General features: G+C 40.0%; 3 protein-coding genes and 1 long non-coding RNA gene across 4 annotated transcripts; 1 reads left to right on the top strand and 3 right to left on the bottom strand.

Annotated features, from left to right (window-relative positions):
- Positions 1–4: 4 nt before the first annotated feature.
- LOC117789230 lies at positions 5–784 on the bottom strand. The gene is made up of 2 exons (XR_004617846.1): positions 311–784; positions 5–184 (listed from the first exon to the last, which is right to left on the bottom strand). It is a non-coding gene; the product is annotated as an uncharacterized LOC117789230 (long non-coding RNA).
- Positions 785–1,175: 391 nt separating this feature from the next.
- On the bottom strand, positions 1,176–10,176 carry LOC117787400. The gene is made up of 11 exons (XM_034625912.1): positions 9,542–10,176; positions 6,975–8,633; positions 4,552–6,929; positions 4,169–4,491; positions 3,339–3,613; positions 3,220–3,274; positions 2,949–3,142; positions 2,400–2,890; positions 2,176–2,332; positions 1,898–2,104; positions 1,176–1,835 (listed from the first exon to the last, which is right to left on the bottom strand). The coding sequence occupies exons 1-11, from the start codon at positions 9,945–9,947 to the stop codon at positions 1,342–1,344; spliced, it is 6,639 nt and encodes a 2,212-aa protein (XP_034481803.1). The 5' UTR covers positions 9,948–10,176; the 3' UTR covers positions 1,176–1,341.
- A 407-nt stretch (positions 10,177–10,583) lies between these two features.
- On the top strand, positions 10,584–11,500 carry LOC117787978 (splicing factor 3A subunit 2). Its single transcript, XM_034626623.1, has one exon. The coding sequence runs from the start codon at positions 10,664–10,666 to the stop codon at positions 11,444–11,446; it is 783 nt and encodes a 260-aa protein (XP_034482514.1). The 5' UTR covers positions 10,584–10,663; the 3' UTR covers positions 11,447–11,500.
- Positions 11,501–11,729: 229 nt separating this feature from the next.
- Positions 11,730–18,950, bottom strand: LOC117787974 (pneumococcal serine-rich repeat protein). The gene is made up of 10 exons (XM_034626618.1): positions 18,797–18,950; positions 18,478–18,593; positions 17,154–17,864; positions 16,464–17,090; positions 13,784–15,291; positions 13,035–13,246; positions 12,565–12,970; positions 12,336–12,506; positions 12,172–12,279; positions 11,730–12,109 (listed from the first exon to the last, which is right to left on the bottom strand). The coding sequence occupies exons 2-10, from the start codon at positions 18,554–18,556 to the stop codon at positions 11,960–11,962; spliced, it is 3,972 nt and encodes a 1,323-aa protein (XP_034482509.1). The 5' UTR covers positions 18,557–18,593; positions 18,797–18,950; the 3' UTR covers positions 11,730–11,959.
- Positions 18,951–19,286: the final 336 nt, after the last annotated feature.

The raw sequence follows: 19,286 nt of genomic DNA, 5'->3' as shown, positions 1-19,286 counted from the left end.
CCTGTTTTATTTTAAGACACAGATATTTATTAACTAATCGATTTTTATAATTTTTTAAACAACACAACAATATTAACATATTCAAAGCGTTCGCTGCTTACTCGTATCACAGCTCAAAAGTCTATGCGTTATATCATTGTTAAAATATCTGCATCCATTTTGAAAATATTGATGTAAATTCTATCTAAAAAAATTATATATATACATGTGTGTATATATCACACACGATGCAGATATATTTGTAGTAAAAAATATATTAAATATATGTATGTTGTAAATAAATTTGAAATGTCGTTTTTAATACTCGTACCATGTCGATACCGATTTCAGCACATACAAGGCATCGTCATCCTTATTCGACAGATTCTTTTAATCCCTCAAATTTCTCTTTAACATTATCTTTTTCTTCGTCATCGAACTCCATCTTCTCTACCGACACCACATCTTCATTATCTTCTTTCAGCTGTTGATATTCTACAGAATTCCCTTCCAATTCTTCGTCACCTTTTATAGCATTATCATGTCGAGGACGAACTAACGGAATCGCTTTTAGGGCTTGTTCCAGCCTGTCCATACGATCCAGTAAATTCGACAAGCGCTTATGATACTCGTTCAAAGTGACCACATCGCCACTTAGAGCATTTTGTTGTCTCGCATCCATTGTTACAGAGTCCCTTTTAGTGATATTTTTTATAAGTAAAAATTGTACATTAAATTCGTGTTTTAAAATTTTGATTTGTTCGGACAACACTGATCCGGAACTACACTCTATAAATTTTCTGAAATATCAGCAAGCTTTATCTCACAAAGCTTATGTGATTGAGTAAGTTTTTCTAATGTCAAATACGAGTAGTACTCCTAATTTTAATCTGTTTCAAAAAAAAAGTATATAGTTTTATCATTAAGCGGATTCGAAACATATAATTAAAGAATTTACCTACCCAAATCTGAAATTCCGCAAGCTTTTATAACTTACTAAATATTTATATGTTTTCTCTAAAATAATCTGAAGTTATTATTTATTCCATTATAAATTCATATGTCAACAATTTCTTTGTTTTTATTCGCATATTTTGTATGAATGTAATAAACATTTTTAATTGATTTTTAAATATATTTCATACTTTTAGTAATGCTATATATTTTGTACACTATTTTAAATACACATATTTAATATATTTTATATACAATATCAAATGTCTAACGAATACTAATAAATTAATTCATATTATGTAAATGATTTCAGTAATGGTTTTACAATGCAATCAACGTTGTTATAAATAAAATCTCATAAATACGATCATTATCATAAAAGCTCTGCGCTCTAACATTGTTTGTAGCTCATGATTCGCAATTTATGATCCGTAGTAATCCATGCTCAGCACCGATGGCCAACCAGTAGCTCGCTGGAGCATTCCAATTCCAGCGCACACAATTAAGACGCATCATGCTTCTTAGATTGTAGCTGGGTTGTCGCTTTGGGTTTTGGTAAACGGAACTCGTTTCCTTCTTGCGTTCAAGTATAAGTGGTCTGAATATCAGACCATAATCTCGCTGAAATACTTCTGGTGTAACGAAGTTTTGTTCTGCAACGTCGCTTAAACAACACGCCTCAGTGGTGCTTAAACGGCTGCAGTCGCTATTTTGTCTTAACGTCTTTTGCGAATTGGATTCATTAGTTTTTAAAACTTTGACATCTCCATTGTCGGCGATGGATGCGAGCAGAATTTGATCGCAGTTAAAATGCGTAGCACGTATGCTGTTAAGCATCACATCAAGTGTAACTGAACTCGAGGAAATATCCACAGGATGCACCGATGCCAAACGTGTAAATTCTACAAAATAATAATAAAACCATATAACATATGCTGATTATTTAACTAGATAAGGAACTTACGAGCTCTGGTCAATTCGGAAAATCCAATAGTCAATGACTCCCACAAAGGAGACCAACTAACGCAGCCCATATATAAATAGTAAAGAACATCACCAAGAACTGATACTGGTTGTGACCAATTGGAAATGTCATAGACCCAGAATTTACGAACTGCCGCGCCAGCCGCCAGCCAGTGTGCTCCATTGCTATCATAATGCAGATCCAAAACTACAATACAATTAATTTAAATTAATAAAGAAAGAGAAAAAAATAATTAAACTATAACTATTTTTGTCTACATTGTATGTTCCGTTCGCCGAAGTAAAAGAAACTTGCTGGAAGTAAGTGACGTTGATTATTCTGCGTAAAGCAATTGAATCCATCTTCATCCGCAATGTCCCAGAAAGCAATGTTTCCACTGGCATAGCCAGTCACAAGCAGATTATGACCGGAGGCCTAAAAGCAAATAAGATTTGATTTTTTATAAACGCCGTAAGTCTGTCTATTTTTTAATGCCTCTTACCTGTGACCAGCATATTTTGGTACACGGATCCTGAACAGGATTATCTATATCGAGCGTGAGTGTAATCACAGGTTCTAAGACGACAACTGCATCTTTTGACGTGACATTGTTGTCTAAATGGGCCAACTCTAAGGGAAGTGCATAAATTACCGCACTTGATGAGCTGCCCACGGCGAGAAGGGCCATGCGATTGGCAGACTTATCATATCCACCACTGGGCATAAATGCAAAGGTATTAACTGGTCCCTGCAGCACATGTATGCCATAATGTAGACGTGTCTGCAATGGCCATGTGTTGTCCTTCTCAGTTGACGACATTGAACACTCCAGAAGCAGCAATAGATCATCCTCTTGCTTGTGCTTAAACTGACGAGTAAATCCATGAATCCTGGAGCGCTGTGAGCACAACAAGTATTGCGTTTTAACAGACGGAGGCAACGGAACCCATGCCACCTCCTTAACGGGTTTACCCAAATGGCAAAAATATTCAGCTAAAATAAACATGAAATACATTAATAAAGTGCTAAAGTTACAAAAGAATTCACTTACATTTCGTATTAAAACTCTCAAGCGGCGCCAGCTGTATCCATTCGTTGTTATCTTCGTTATCATAGGCATAGGCATAGCGCATTGAGGTGGACTCCCTGGACGGTAAAAGTTTTGTGGCAGCGGCAGGCAACAGCTGCTCAAAACGTGGCAACAGATGAGTATATAGCGCATCACAGGTATAGTTCTTTTTGATGCTACATAAAGAAAGATATTACATTTTAAAGATATAAAAAAAAGGTTAACAAGTTATTTTATTGATTTGAAAACTTACAAATATTTCCAGCGATCTCCTGTCTCAATTCCCGATTTTATGATTTTTACTACTGCTGCAACAATAAATTAAATAAAATTATTAAATTAATTCATTTCCGTTAATTAAAAATAACTTACAAGGCTTTGATGTTGTTACACTAGCTTCACTTGAGCATCGTTTTTTCCCTTTTTTCCGGTTTTTTTTTATAGTACTGCTATCCGCAGTCGATTTGTTATCGTCGTTAGTTTGATCAGCATCCTCATTGGAGTCAACGCCTTCCGATTCATATTCCTCCGAAGATTCCTTATCGGCGGCTACATCATAATCCGATGAATCGGCATCGAAATCTTTGTTAGCCTTCTCATCTGGTTTCTTCAAGTGTTCCGCAATCTTCTGGAGTTTCGTTTCAGCTCTGCAAAAGAAGAGATTTGAGATAAGCACGACTGTGATATCGTTAACCCTCTAATTCTAAGCGTGCCTCATCCTTTTAATTGCAATAACTTAAAAGTAGTTTATCATTTTTCATTCAAAATTTCATTATTTTTGACTGTTGTTTATAAGTGCAGCTTATAATTCGCAAATGCTTTAAGTCTTTCAAAAGCTTTTAAATGTACTTTTTTTCTTGCACATGCCATGTGATTTTTTCCGCGTTTAATTTTATCTTTTACAATGTGAGTTTTTTGTATGAATAAAACTTAAAAATTAGCCGATAAATTGAACCTATTAATTTTTCGTGAAAGGTAAATTTAATTACAAGTTAAATTAAATGGCATATTTGTCTAAATAGTAAAATAAATATTTGAATTTTATTTACATTTTCTCACTTTACAGGTAAACAAAACCTGCTACACAGTTTCTAAGCTCATTTTTGTGTTCAGTGGCCCAAATTCATCTCAGAAAAAATTATTTGACTTATTTCAGTTCATTACTTTTAAAGTAAGTCCTAAAGGGTCAAATGCGTACTTACTTAATTGTGGATTGTCGCTTGGCGCGTCCAGCATTACTGAAAACTGTTGCTTTAATACTTTCATCAGGTTTTGCCTCAACGCTGGTTTCCCTCAGCTCTTTACTTTGGGAACAAGTGCGAGAATGCGTCACAATAAATAACTTGGAGTAGCTTCTCTTGCATATCTCGCACTCAACGCGCTCCTGTATTACACCACAGCCCTCTAGATGCAACAGCATACCCAGACCTGATCCAAACGATCGTTCGCAGAGACGACATTTCAAGCGAATGCCTCTTTTCGCATATTTGGTCATCCAGTTAATCAATATACCCCTTGTAATAATCTACAGAAAATTTAAGATAAGTTCTCTGTGTTGCAACTATTATTAGATATTGTTACTCACCATAGGAGTCTTGTCAGTTGTCCAGCCAACGCCGTAGTGTTCACTGAGATGCATCTGCCAATCATTCTTATCACAGCGCACCAAACACAATCCACATTGTTCCGATCCCTCGCCTCGACCATCCTCGCGCACATCCTCGCCGCTCTCCATCTGATCGCGATTACGTATCAGCAGCAGACGGAGATCAAAGTCCGGTGCATGTGGCCAGTTATTTGGACCCTCATGTTTCGCAATTCCCACCGTTTCATCTGTATTCTCAGCCATTTCCTCGGATTTTACTTTTTTTGACAATAGATCAAGGTATTTTGGTTTACGACCCCGTTTCTTGGGCGTGACCATATCTGTTGGTGTGGATGTTATCATTGCATCTAGTGTGGATGTCATCAATGCATCTGGTGTGGATGTCGTCATAGTGTCTGGGGTGGATTCAATGGCATCTGGTGTCGTCTTTGGTTTTCGTCCACGTCGTTTTACAGTCTTTATCTCTGATTCTGGTTCCGGTTCCGTAATTGTGTCCAGTTCATTGGTTGTTATCACCACAGTTGCATTTTTAGAGCGTCTTTTACGTGGTCGCTTTGCCACAGGAGTTTCCTCACCTGCACTCAATGAATCCGGCTGAACTAATGGCAAAACCTCCATAGACTCGGACTGTGCATCATCTTTGTTAATATCTTTACTCTGACGCTTGCGTTTACGCGTTAAAGGCGTTGCGTTGTCTTTAGTCTCTTGCACAGTCAAAGCTTCCTCTGGCTTTTTGTTGGCATTTTTAAATGGACGACCTCGCTTTTTCTTGACGTCTACCGGATCCACCAGCTGAGAATTATCCAGAGATTCTGTAGTATCATTCCTCAATTCCGGCTCTGATTTCTCCTCTATTTCCTTGCTTTCGGTTTGCTCTATGATTTTCTCTAGCTTTTGCTCTGGATTAGTCTTTGGTTTCTTGGTCAGCGATATTTCCTCTGGCTGAGGATCCTCCTCAGTCTCGTCGTAATCGGGCGTGGCATCATCACTAATGTCTGTTCCAATATTCTTTAAATCCGTAACTATTTTACTGCTTGAAGCTTCATTATCGAAACCATGAAACATATCCCCATCATCATCACTTGTGCTCGATGTTGGTACTCGATGTGCTCCATTTGCTTTACTTTCCGCAAGCAGAGCTCGCTTTCGTGGGTGCAGTGCTTCCGCCTTGGATGAAACAGCCTTCGATGCTCTCTTGGCACTCAGAACAGGCCTTGTTTTCACCAGTTTCTTCCTGGGCGCTTTTACAGGCTCCTCCGTTTTGATCTCCTTGCTCGGCGGCATCACATTTTCCGCTGTCAGTTTGTTCAACAAGTTTTGAATTCCCGTTACTTCCTTAGAACTATTCTCTGCGGAAATGATCTTCTTGGGATCTTGACGAAATGGCAATTGAGCTTCACCCTGTGGAGTTGGTTCCTCCTGTGAGAGAATCCTTACCAGCGATATGGTAGGTTCTGTTTCAGCTATGATATCATTGCAATTGATCACTTCATCATTATTGTTAATCTTTTTTTTAAGCTTTGGCATTTTCGGTGGATGATAGAATTGCGTTAGGTCTCTTTCTTTTGTGGTATTTAAAGCTGCGTCTTCCGATTCTGCTTCAATTGCAATTTCTTCAGAAGCTGTGAGCTCTATGTCTGGATCTTTATTGGACGTGATCACATTGTCATTAGGGCCCAACTCTTGATTGCTTAAACTATTCTCAGTTTTTATACATGTAGTTATCTTTACTGGATCTACCTGGATATCTTCATTTACATTTAAGTTATTTTTAATATTTTGTTTTACAATTTCTTCAATTTCTTCTTTATCTACAGAATTTTTGCGATGTGCATCTATTTTGCTCTGAACTTCTGCCTCTCTTGGGGCATTTTCCTTGGTGATTATAGTATCAATATTTACTTCGCTTTCAATTTCTGTATCTAAGTTAATTTTACTCCTTTTCTGTACAACTTCATAATTAATTTCTCTATTATCCGTCTGATTTTTTAATTCTACCTGTTTTGGAATTTGTTGTTCGCTAATATTATAAACTATATTTACAACGCTATTGATAGTTGTATCTATGTTAGTTGTTCTTTCATTCTTAACAATTTCTGCATTTGTATTTTTATAAACAGATTTATTTGCTCCGGATTTATCCTGAACTTCTTCCTTTTTCGACATATTATTTTTTGTGATGTTATCTATTTTCATTATGTTAAATTCGTTTTCAATAGCTTTATCTAAATTTGTTTTTTCTATTTCCTTTATATTTTGCTCTTCAACAAGAGATTTTGTACTGCTTTCTGCACATATTTTATCCTGATCATGTGCTATATTTGATATATTCTCTTCACTGAATTTATCTAAATTAGAATTACATTTTTCCTTTACATTTTCCTCGTTTTTAACAGAGTTTACATTGTGTTTTGTATTTAAGTCTTCTGGGATATCCGCTTTGCTAACGTGATCTTTTTCATGATCAGTCTCCATGTCTGTTTTTTTGACAGTCTCCTCAGGGCTCTTAAATTTTTCAGCACTTGCTCTCTTATTCCGCTGCACCAAATTGATTTTACCTTTTTTGGGTCTAAGGGGTAGTCGTGGAGCTAGAGGCGTTAACTGAGCTAAGGGCGTTTCCTCTTCTTGCTCCTCAGACTTCTTAGTCTCCTCTTGAGGCGAAGTTACCATCAAAGTTGGAGCTGCCGCCAAGCTAGGATTGTCTTTTAAACTAAGCGGTTCTGAGGTTTCCTTCAGAGAAACAGATTCTTGTTCCCAAGATGCAGTTTTATTATCAACAGTTGGTTCTTCAATTTCTATGCTTTTCTGCAGTTTAATGGCATTCGGACTGATGCACAAGACATTCGACTCATTCTCATCTACATTCATTGTGGAATGCAGTATATCCATGTCCTCCATTTTCAATATTTTTCCAATAGGGAACTCCTCCTCAGCTTTGCTTTCCCCTGGAAGTGGCAGAGCAGTTTCACAGCCACTAAATAGCGCATTCATGCTCATCTCCTCAGCAGATAGATTCATATATTTGGTTAGATTCAGGGAATTGTTGGCTTTAAGCTGTGCTATGAAATCTACGGCAGAGATTACATTATTTGAGCAATCGGAAGATGATGATGATGAAGATTTACTATTGCTTGGAGCAGTTGCAACCTCAGCGGGAGTGGTTAACGTTACATTAGCTGACGTCGACTTGGGAGTTGGTAAAGCATCAGCTACGACTGAACTTATCGAAGATGTTTGAATATTTGTCGTTTTGGAATTTGAAGTAATCAACGATGTTTCAATATTTGTTGGGGAAGACATTCCTGTAATGTTACTGGAAATTGAATGGACATCTTCAATGGGTTTTGCGACAGACTGTGGCATCCGTTGCATCGCCTGATTGCTAATGTCCTTGGCCATTTGAGCGAGCTGCTCGCGTGGCACCTTCAGCTTGTTGGCATTAAGTATAATCTTCTTTGCGCCCAAGCGGGGAGCACTCTTAGCCTTCACGGTGGACTTCTCCGGCATTTCGCTCAGTTTTTCCGGAAAAGGAACAGCTATGGAAGTCAATTCAGTCGAGTGCATCTTGGGCAGACGCAAAACGCTCACATCGATCTTTTCATTGGGCGCCAATACCTTGTTTTCCAGCACAATTAAGGGTTTTGGATTTGGACTTTCCACTGGCTGAGTATGCTGCTGTCGTGGTGGCCTTTGTTGTGTTGATGATGATGATGGATGCTGATGTACTTTTGGATGTAATGTTGACTCCGGTTGTCTTGCCCTTGTCGGTGGACTCCTGACGCCACACATTGCCCGATGTTTGGGCAACTGATTCACTAGATTGAGCAGCAACTTGGGAGGCGCTGTTAAATCCGCTTTTGCAATAGGTGCCGAAAAGCTGCTTTTTGGTGAAGAGCTGATAATCGGCAATGCTGCTGTCGTTGTTGTTGTTGTTGCTGTTGTCACAGGAGATTTTGCCAATTTATTAAGTATTTTATTTTTAATCAGGGCCTTAACGTGCAGCGTTTGTTCATCCACGACAACCAAATTAGGAGCTGTTTTTTTTCTGACAGGCAAAGCAGCTGTAATTTAATTAACACAAGAACAAATTTAAAATAAATTTATATAGGTGTTTATTATTAATTTTAAAATTAAAATCTAATTTATTAAATATGCTATAATTTATAATTTAATTTACTAACAATTTAAAAACAAAAACATTTATTTATTTATTTATAGAAGTCACTTCAAGTGAAAATCATGACCTCACCTACACTGAGAATTGAACCCTGGCCAACGGTCTACTTTTAAAAAGTGTAACATCCCAACCCGCACATTAACATGCTACACCACTGAAAGAAACCTCATCAATATGTCGGGAGTGACAACTTGAACAAATTAAACGATAATGGGGCTCAAAAAAAAAATTAATATGCCACATAGGGTTATGCGGTAATATTATATATCCAGGAATGGATTTATTTTTCAAACAAATGGTAAATAGTTTTATTTAGCTCTTGCATGATATAAGTTTAGATTAAATTTTTAAAAAGTATACTTTACCAAGCAGTCAATAAAATCTTATACGTTTTTATATTTTAATTATAAAACATTCAATTTAATTAATCTAAAAATCTGTTATTTTTTATTTTTAATAAATGCGGTTAGTGCTGAGAGTTGTATAAAATCATGTATTATAAATACAATCAACAAAAATAAATTGAAATTTTTTTTATATTTGTGTGGCTTTAAAAATTTTTATTTTTTTTATTCATAGGGATGTCCCGAATCGAACCCGGTCCTAACCAAAAATCAGCTGCTGTAAAAACGTGCGCGAACTCAGTGAGCAGCGCCACCGAGCAATCACTGAATCATGCAGCCAAAACAGAGACATAAGAAGACATATGTCTAAGACAATTTTACAAAAATCTGGCTCGAGTTTCTTGTTTATAGCTTTGTGTCAAATATGACAATAATTTAATTTAATTACCCGACTGACGTCCATGTTGTCGTTGCGCTTGTGTTAGGGATGCTGTCTCAGTTGACAGCTTTGCAGAGGCAGGGACAGCGACAGCGGCAGCGGAGGAAGTAGATGCAGAACTTGACGCCGACGATGTTGTTGCTGATGCAATTTTCTTTGTCGAAGACAAATTTTGCTTGCTCAATACTTCCGCCAGTTTCCTATCTAAGCCCGCTTCTTTTAATTTTTTAAAATCCAATGGTATTTTATTAATAATCCGTTTGGACGCTGTTGCTGCTTTCTGTGACGGCGACGGCGACTGCGTTAACGACGGCAAAGACATCGGAATCTCGTTATTGTTGTTTTTGGGCTGGCCCTGTTTAGCGTGATTTGAATTAACCATATTTGGTGGTGTTTTAAAACAATCATTATCCATTTTATCAATTTCACTTGGTGTCAAGCGTACAGTGGCAAATTACGCAGCAAAATGTTAAAATATCAATACACTTCAATTTACAATGTAAATTTTACATTAACATCTGGTGACATTTGTAAATATCTGGCTGCCGCCACGTTCTAGATCACAGATAACTAAATTAATCTATACTCTTTTTATAATAACTTTCCACTCTCACTTGTATAGTGTCTATAATTAAAAAAACCTTTAAATTTGTTAAACATTTGTACAGAATACAAAAGACTGAAGCATGTGCAACTCGATAGGTCGATGCACAGTATTTATCGACTTTAACAATTAGTGCTGTTAACAGTGCTGCCAACTTTTTAGAGAAAAATAACTGTTTATGTGCTCTTTTGCATAGATTTTAAAGTACAAATAGCAAAACATAGCAGTATATTCAGCTGAAAATTTATTTAATATCGCCATATTTTCGGATACTAGCAATACAAAATTTTTCCAACTAGCTATAAAATAGCTAAGTTGGCAACACCTAATATCGGAAAATTATTCTCCCTGTGCAACACTGGCAATCGATATTTTTCATTGCAACAATAGAATCTCAACTGAAAGTATCGGCGTTGACTACATATCGAATTCTGGCTCTGCCTGACAACCCTACCCCATTTTGCAGAAACAGCGTTTACCTCTTTTTTCTGTAAAAAAGTGTTTTTTATAAATAATTAACAGAAAGTATGGATTTTCAAAATCGGGCCGGCGGCAAGACCGGTAGCGGTGGCGTCGCCTCATGGTCGGAGACGAATCGGGAGCGTAAGGAACGTCTGCGGCAGCTGGCGCTCGAGACTATTGATTTGAACAAGGATCCATATTTTATGAAAAATCATCTTGGCTCCTATGAGTGCAAACTTTGTCTAACACTGCACAACAACGAGGGCAGCTATTTGGCGCATACTCAGGGCAAGAAGCATCAAGAGAATTTGGCCCGACGTGCAGCAAAAGAAGCCAAGGAAGCGCCCTCATCGCTGCTGGCACCGGAGAAGCCGCGAGTGGAGCCCAAGAAGTTTGTAAAAATCGGTCGACCCGGTTATCGAGTGACCAAACAACGTGAGCCTACCAATGGCCAGCAGTCGCTACTCTTCCAGATCGACTATCCCGAGATAAGCGAGGGAATTGTGCCACGACATCGTTTCATGTCCGCCTATGAGCAAAAGATCGAGCCACCAGATCGCAAGTGGCAGTATCTACTCTACGCTGCCGAGCCATACGAGACGATTGGATTCAAGGTGCCGTCTCGTGAAGTGGAAAAAGCAGAGGGCAAATTCTGGACGCACTGGAATCGAGATACCAAACAATTCTTCTTGCAATTTGCATTCAAATTTGAGCCTAAAATATTACCACCACCGCCACCGAACCTACATCGTGCTCTGGGGCCACCAGGCGGCTTTCCAATGCCTGGACCACCACGTCCGGCCATGCATCCCATGTTCAACGGAGTTCCGCCGCCACCACCCATGTAGTCGTCACACATTTGTAAACATCTTTTCTATTAATAAATTTCTATCAATATAAAATAAAATAATTTTTATTCGAGGGGGAATTAGTTGACAGAACTGGTCAAGGCTAAGAAGTCTTCAGCGGCAGATCACTTAACAGAGATGAGCATACGATTTAGATCATTCCCAAATCCATTCAAATTTCTCATTTAAAAAACCGCCAAGTATATAAATCTCAGTTAAATTGTATTTTTTGCTTAAGAACTTGAAAAAATATTGCATATGGTGTGTTGTTGTTGTTTTTCCGTTTTGTTTTGTTTTTTTTTTTTGTGGTGTTTGGTATTTGTAAAGTTGTATCTTACAAATGTTAAAATTATTAGACTAATTTTAAACTAATGACATACATAGTTAAGGTTAAGCAATATACAATCCCTATCAAATACATCAAGTCTATACCTAAAGGCTCAACGTGTTGTTGAATGCTTCGATTTGCTTTACATTTTACACATTTTTTGCTAAAGTGTTTTCATCCGTTTTTTATAGCTTTTCACGTTTCTTGAAATTGCGTTTCGATTGCAATCGATTGATAATGTCCGAGACGTGAGGTTTATGATCAAAGATCTTCATCAATTGATTCTGTGCCTCGTTGATGCCATCGGTAATAATCTTGCTGCGTTGTATGTTGCCCTGCAATGAAAATAAATATATATCAAGTAGTTGTAATATTTGTTAAAGTGAATGGAGTTTACCTTTAGAAGCTCACTGACACGCTCGATTTCACCATGCGCCTCCTTGTCCTTTTCAAGCTCTTTCAACATGGTTTCCAGCTGACCCAAACTAACCATTTCCGAATCATTCTAAACAAAAATCCATATTAGTTTATATTACTTGAAGGTAGTTTAATTATTCATACTAGATCCTCCATTTGTGAGCGTAAATGATATAGCTTCCAGCCGCTGATTTTGCCCTGAACATTTGGTTGATTGGCCAGATCAATAACTGTAGCACGTCGCTCCTCGCGCGGCTTTACATCCGTGTATCGATGGAAATGATTGTTGGCCAGCTTGTGAGTTGGCTTATATGTCTATATAGGAGATTATAATATTAATTATAGTTACATTCGATTATTTAGATAAACTCACATTGAGCAGCGCACAATTCCGTGGACGTCGGAGCACAAAGTCGACAGGATTGGCATTCTCCTTGTTGCCGGCAACGGCAGGAGCAGCGCTGCCAACCAGGCGATGATTGTTGACATCGCCAGGAACACTGGCCGTGTTCGTAGTGCCAACGGCAACACTGCCAGCTGCGGTTAGGAGCAGTCCACCATTGTTAAGCTGCGGATGTGGCAGCTGCTGATTTTGCTGCTGCTGTTGTTGTTGCTGCTGTTGTTGTTGCTGCTGTTGTTGTTGTTGGTGTTGGTGTTGCAGGAACATCGATGCCGCCTCCTGTGTGGTGGTGCTGCTGTGACTACTCACGCTGCCCGTTGGCGGTGGCAGCGACAGCGATAACGACGCCTGACTCTGATTCGAGTGTTGACTGTCGTTGCTGATGAAATACAAAGAAATAGCATTTAGTATACATTTCTCACATAATTCCCATCACAACTCACGTGGATCGTCGCGGTTTCTTGCGTGCCAAGCCATCGTAGCTGCTGCTGCTGCCGCTGGTGCCATTCATGCGCGTCTGTTGCACCTGTCCTGGTGTTGCCCCATGATGTGCACCCGCTTGCTGTGATACATCCACAAATGCGCTGCCCACACGTGTTCCCAGTGCGGCATGCGTCACGTTCTGCGCCAGCGTTGATGAATGCGATGCGTAAAGCTGAAAAGAACATACAGAGAAATTAACAAGTAGGAACGCTTTAATCAATTACACGACTATAAGATACCCGTTACATACATTTTATCTTCAAGAGTATACAACTTTGCCATTACTACTTCAATATTTATCCAATCTAGATGAAGTGTGATAGTTAAAAAAAGGACAACTATAAAATTTTTAAAAACAGTGCAATGTCCTTGTTATTAAAAATTTGTAGCTTTGGCTTTTATAGTCGCTGAGCTTTAAATTAACTCGCCTGTTAATGCTCATCAAAAATATTTATTTGGGTGCTTGGTTTTTTTTTTACAATTCCTAGACCCCGCTTTTTGGGCAACATTTTTTAAAAGTCGTAGTTCAAATCAAAAAATTTGATACCATTATTGTAAAGATCGGACTAAAAACACTAAAAGTATGATAACATGATAAAAAAAAAAAAAAACCTTTATACTTTACAGTGTTGCATCTATCTGGCACATACTTTGCTACAATATATCCTTAATGCATATAATCAGCAGATTCCACATTTAAAAATCTTACCTCGTTGATTGGATTAAAGTGTGTAGCATTGTCACGAGCATTGGCTCCGCTTGCGTCATCTCCCATGCGATTAACGCTCATGTTGCTGTCCTGGATCTGTTGATCCACACCAGGCGAAGAGTTTGCCGACACTGTGGTGGATCCATCAGAGGAAGCCGGCGATTCGGCACGCATATTTCTAGTGCTGACAATGCTGCCCGCAGTTGTCGATGCCGATGCGGTGGATGCAGAGGATGCACCAGCTGTTGCACCCACAATGGCGGAACTGGCACGCTCTCTTTCCTTTTTGGCTAATGCCTCCACAGTCAGCGCCGAGCTCACAGTCGTGGTGGATGGTTGTGGTGGTGCTGCTGCCACCGAAACTGGCTGTAAATTGAAGGCGGAGCCACCAGCTAGATTTACAGCTGTCACACTCGCACCCGAAGCCGTGGAGTTGGGGTTGCTGCTCATGGAGAGCAGAGTGGGCGCCAGATTCTTGACACCCCGTATAGGTGATCCTTCTGCGTCGCGTTTACGCATAAAGTTGGACACTAGTGTGTTGGCTGCCACTGGCACAGGAACCGACATGGGCAGTGCACTGACTGTGGCGCCACCGCCCGTTGTTGTTGGTGCAGCGCCCGTTGTCACCTTGACGGATGTGTGCAATGGTATGACCATATGTTGAGGCGGTGCTCCGCTTCCATGAGCAGCTCCCGCTGGTATGATGAGCTGCTGATGTCCAATGGTGCGACTGCCACCTGCTCCAGCTGACGAAGGCAGCACTGTAAAAGTGGCCGTGGAACCACCTCCAGCTGATCCAACTGACTGCGCATGGCTGGCAAAAGGTAACGAGGAGACGGATAGACTGCTTCCCCCGCTGCTCACCAATTGGGCCTGTGCCTGCACCTGAGCCTGCGTCTGTCCATGGGTATGTGTGCTCTGCGTCACCGTTGTCGTGGTCAGTGATAGGACGCCCGTTGAGGCCGGCATCGATTCGTAGTAGATGGCAGAGCTGCCCGGTGGAAGGAAGGATGCTCCCGCTGAGGATGTGGCCACAGATGTGCCTGTCGCTGCTGAGACACTAACGCCACCGCCTCCGCCACCGCGTTGCTGAATAAATACATTGGTGGGTGTGCCACCGGGTGGTAAGCCACCACCCGATCCCGTCTCGATGCCAGCCGATTGCGTCATCATCATTTTGCCCACAGTAATGCCGCTGGCGTTCTTAATAGGAGTCAGTGTGCCCGTCAAGATGCTGCTGGCGGGTCCACCACGTGCTCCCAGGGTCAATGGCAGCACTGTGGCGCCACCTGTCGCTGATCCTGCTCCTGTTGTGCCCACAGTTGGCACCGAACTGCTCGTCACACTGGCCGTAACACTCGGCACAGCCTGGATGCTTGCCACGCCCTGTGGCGTCATTGTGGGTCCACCTGCCCCGCCTGCCGCCGACAGTTTGTTAATTGGATTCAGTTGAGTGATGGTCAACGAGGGTTGCACCTTTGCGGTCATCGTCACCGGCGGTCGTATTCCTGTAGATGAATCAACAGACAATTGAAACAATTTCAGTTTTCCTCAATTTTCAACTGGTCTTTAAAGAAAATGCAAAACTCATGACATACTCAAAGATTTCCAGTGGCATTTAGATGCACACACACAACAACACACACACGCTTTAAATGAGCTGTCAACTGAACCCTCAAGTATAAAATATACCATGAAATGAAAGTACATGTACGAAGTTTACACGATGAAAGTGAAAAGGAATAACTATTTTATGTGTAATATAAATAACTATTTGAATAAAAGATTTATAAAACAAAGTCTGTTTTGAACAGGGATGACAATTAATAACTAATAAAATTATTTAAGCTAATTTTAACTTTATCGTTAAAAAAAAAATATTTAACTTTTAATATTATTTTAAAACTCCTATTTCAATTTTCACTATAATAATCCAATAAAACAAAAAATTAAAATTAAATATATTTATAATTTTTGTAATTTAAATTAATTGTAAACATTGAAAACAAGATTTTTCTGTGACTTTTAAATAAAAAATGAAAGTAAATTATCCACCAAATTGTGGTTATTTATCAATTTATATTTGAAAAATTATATTCGTTAAGATCCCAGGTCAGAATAAAGAAATAAACAAACATTCAATTATATCACAAACCATTTAAATACTATAATTTAAAGTTTTTTAGAGCTGTTTTAGATACAATTTTATTTAAATAATGAAAGTTAACTAATAACTATTTTACTATTTGAAATGATATTTACTAGTCATATTAAAAAGTTATCGACATAAGTTACTCGTAGAAAGAACTTCAGATATATTGATTTTACTTCTTTTTAGTTTGGATTTTAAAAATTTATATAATTTAATTCTTAATTAAAATCCAATTTTTTTTTTTAAATATTAGTTTAAACTTTTAATAACTTTTTGTCTACTGTTTTAAGTTGAAAATAAATAAATTTAAAACCTATTTCTACTACAAAGATTTTTCTTCTTATTTTTTTTTCTTTTATCTTGCTCACACATTTTATTGATTGTCTAAAAATATGTAAATTTGTTGATTATTGGCAACAAATGTACATTTCTTAGAAATGTAAAACAAACTTTTAGTGGAAATTTGATTTACATATATAGTGATGCTATTACTATGCCCTGAGATATTCATAATCGACTGGAACTCACCCATTTTAGCAGCAGCGCTGGTGCTCATGAGAAAGGGCTGAAGCATGACATTCCCGGCCAGGCGGGCAGCGGAGCCAATTATTTGCTGGGCACCGCCAGTTGCCGGCTGTTGGAGTTGAATAATGCGAGTGGTGGGCAGATTGGCGGTTAGGGCGACGGGAGCAACGTTGGCTGAACCACCAGCGCCGACAGGACCACGACCTGCGACTGTCACGCCACCGGAGACACTCACCGGTGTGGGTGGTGCAACGCTGGAGCTGAGTTGTGGTATGCTGGGGGCACGAATGCTGATGCTTGTGGTGTTCAGCTTGGCGGTGGAGAAACTCTTTCCAAGCGGTATGGGACGCACCTGACGTGGTGTTACGGTGGTGCCACCAGGAGTTGTGGTTGCAATGCCACCAGCATTTGTGGCGCTGCCCAGAGGTGTGGCAACGGCAAAGCGTGGATTAAACTGTGGACCAGCATTGGGATTTGTGTTGGGCGAGCCGGCAGCTGATACATTGGAGGAGTAGACAAGTGTCGCCTGATGCTGTCGTGGAGGCAGCACGGTGGCCACATAAGCTTGAGGAACACCCGTGGGACCCGATTGCTGTGGAGGCATTGGCTGTGCAGCGGTAACGGAAAGCGCTGTAATCAAATGCAGGAGAATATTAAATTGTGTTTATAACCTATAGGGAAAAGCTCACTCACCTGTGGGCGTCTGGATAGGCGTGGCTGTGGTGGAAACACTTGCGCTGCTCACACCTGCCGATGTGGTGATGATCCTTTGCCGGGGCTGATGAATGGCCCGTATTAACTGCACCTGACCAGTGGGACTCTGCATCCAGGCGGCTGCAGCGGCGCTGTTGGCGGACGAAATAACCGTCGATGGTTGCGAGGTGCGAACGAAGCTTCCCGTGCTGCTGAGACCCGTAGGTGCCGCTGGACCGACACTGGCCGTGGATGTGGCACGCAATGGAGTGACCAGACGTTGTGCACCAGCCACTCCGACTCCCACTCCGCCCATCTGTGTGGCCGTGACGCTGGCCCGTGGCAAGTAGGTGGCCTGGGTCACCGGCCTGGTGACTGTAATCGATGCATTAGAGACACTGCGTGCTGGAGCCGCTGGTATGGCTGTGATTTGGGTGCGACCCGTGGCGGTAACATTCTCCAGTTGCTTTATCATCGGCATGACGACACGCACCTGGGTGGATTGACCGCCTGCTCCAATGGCTCGGATCGAGGCTGCTGTTGTTGCTTGTCCCGTGTTCAGGGATATCGGTGTGCCGCCGAGCGATGTTTGAACCGAATTGCCGGCGGTGGCGACTTTAATTGTGCCACCGCTTAGGATGGGCGTGCCGCTTATTGAAATGCCGCCGTCCGCCTTTACGTGCGTGATTTTGGCGGCCACTGTGGAATGCCCTGAGGGTGTCAAATGGGGTAATGAGTATCGGTTTATTGCGCCACGAAATTGCACGTGCGAATATGTGGGTGATGCCATGACATTTGATGATGTTGTTGTGGTTGTTGCTGTTGTTGTTGTATTTGTTATCAAGTGCTTTGTATTTGGATGTGGATGAGTGCGAATCTTAACGGCTTTTAGTGTTGCTGTATGTTGAGAAAATAAAAAATGCATGGAGCAACACTTTTCTAATTTGAGCTTATTGGCAACGCCACGAATACTACGGCTTACTGGCATCATTACAACGAATTCACAGTAACAACAAAACAGACATATAAGCACACACACACGAAAACACAACTATACACATACATACACACAGCCATATGCTGCGAATGTGAGACGTAAAAGAAAATTGTAACAAACACTGCGCGCGTATGCGAGCACAAAAGAGAACTAACAAGAAAGCACACTGATACACACGCACACACACCTACACGTGCAATCGGAAAGCAGAAAAATGTTATGTATATATACTAATGCCAACACATATAATTTATATCTACCTATGTATACACAAACAAGTACTTATGTACACATATACACTAAGTAGATATCGCTTGAAATACCTACCTGGCGCCGTTGTCGTAGCTGTACCACCAGCTCCTCCACCCACCGCACCGCCCGCTCCACCTTCACTCGACGCACTCATACCGTCTAAGAACGCAGTGTATTTATTGATAAAAATACTGTAAAAACAATTAAAACAAAAACAAACCACAAATTAATGCTACGTTTTTATGCTGTTGCGTTTTCTTATCAATGCACAGTGGTATATTAATACGTATATACATAGATATGTACATATGTATGTGTCGAGTGTTTCAAGCACACGCATAAAAAAAATAGCTCGGCGATTAAAATCAAGGCACTTTTCAAACAATTTACTTGCCTTGTTTTTAGTTATTGTACTATATGTACAATTCACGATTTTCACTATTTTTTGTGTACACTTCTGTTTATTTTAACAATTGTAATGCGTTTTTCGAGAGACGTATGCATATCGCTGTAAACCACTGTTGCCAGCTTAGCTTTTTTATGGTTGAATCTGGCTACTTTCCGAGTTCGTTTGCCAGAAAAATTTCAAAATTGCTGTTAGCTGGAAATCTGGTTATATTAAATATATATTCAGCTAATTTAGATGATTTCCAGCCAGTTAACAGAAGTTAACAGAAACTGCTATTGCTCCCCCTAAAAACTTAACAGCACTGGTGTGGAAGTCTGCCACCCTGCCAGATTTCTCGATCTGGCAACATTTACCATTTTAATCAAAATGCTAATTTTGTTGCACCCACGAAAAATCAAATAATTTTGAATTTTTCGTAATAATGAAGATAGAATTTTTAAATTTTCGCAGAATTTTTGTCGAATTTAAAATTCTT

This window comes from Drosophila innubila (assembly GCF_004354385.1).
Source record: "Drosophila innubila isolate TH190305 chromosome 3L unlocalized genomic scaffold, UK_Dinn_1.0 0_D_3L, whole genome shotgun sequence".
Taxonomy (NCBI): Eukaryota; Metazoa; Arthropoda; class Insecta; order Diptera; family Drosophilidae; genus Drosophila; species Drosophila innubila.
The sequence above is the reverse complement of the archived record's forward strand: the minus strand, read 5'-3'. Positions and strand labels throughout refer to the sequence as shown.

Excerpts from the sequence above, each read along its gene's own strand:
- LOC117787400 (XM_034625912.1), bottom strand. The coding sequence starts at position 9,947 with ATGGATAATGATTGTTTTAAAACACCACCAAATATGGTTAATTCAAAT. Across the intron at positions 8,634-9,541 it reads ACAACATGGACGTCAGTCGG|CTGCTTTGCCTGTCAGAAAA; the intron begins GTAATTAAATTA and ends ATTAAATTACAG. Across the intron at positions 2,891-2,948 it reads TGAGAGTTTTAATACGAAAT|CTGAATATTTTTGCCATTTG; the intron begins GTAAGTGAATTC and ends TGTTTATTTTAG.
- LOC117787978 (XM_034626623.1), top strand. The coding sequence starts at position 10,664 with ATGGATTTTCAAAATCGGGCCGGCGGCAAGACCGGTAGCGGTGGCGTC.
- LOC117787974 (XM_034626618.1), bottom strand. The coding sequence starts at position 18,556 with ATGAGTGCGTCGAGTGAAGGTGGAGCGGGCGGTGCGGTGGGTGGAGGA. Across the intron at positions 12,971-13,034 it reads AAGAAACCGCGACGATCCAC|CAACGACAGTCAACACTCGA; the intron begins GTGAGTTGTGAT and ends GTATTTCATCAG. Across the intron at positions 12,280-12,335 it reads GCTCACAAATGGAGGATCTA|AATGATTCGGAAATGGTTAG; the intron begins GTATGAATAATT and ends ATTTTTGTTTAG.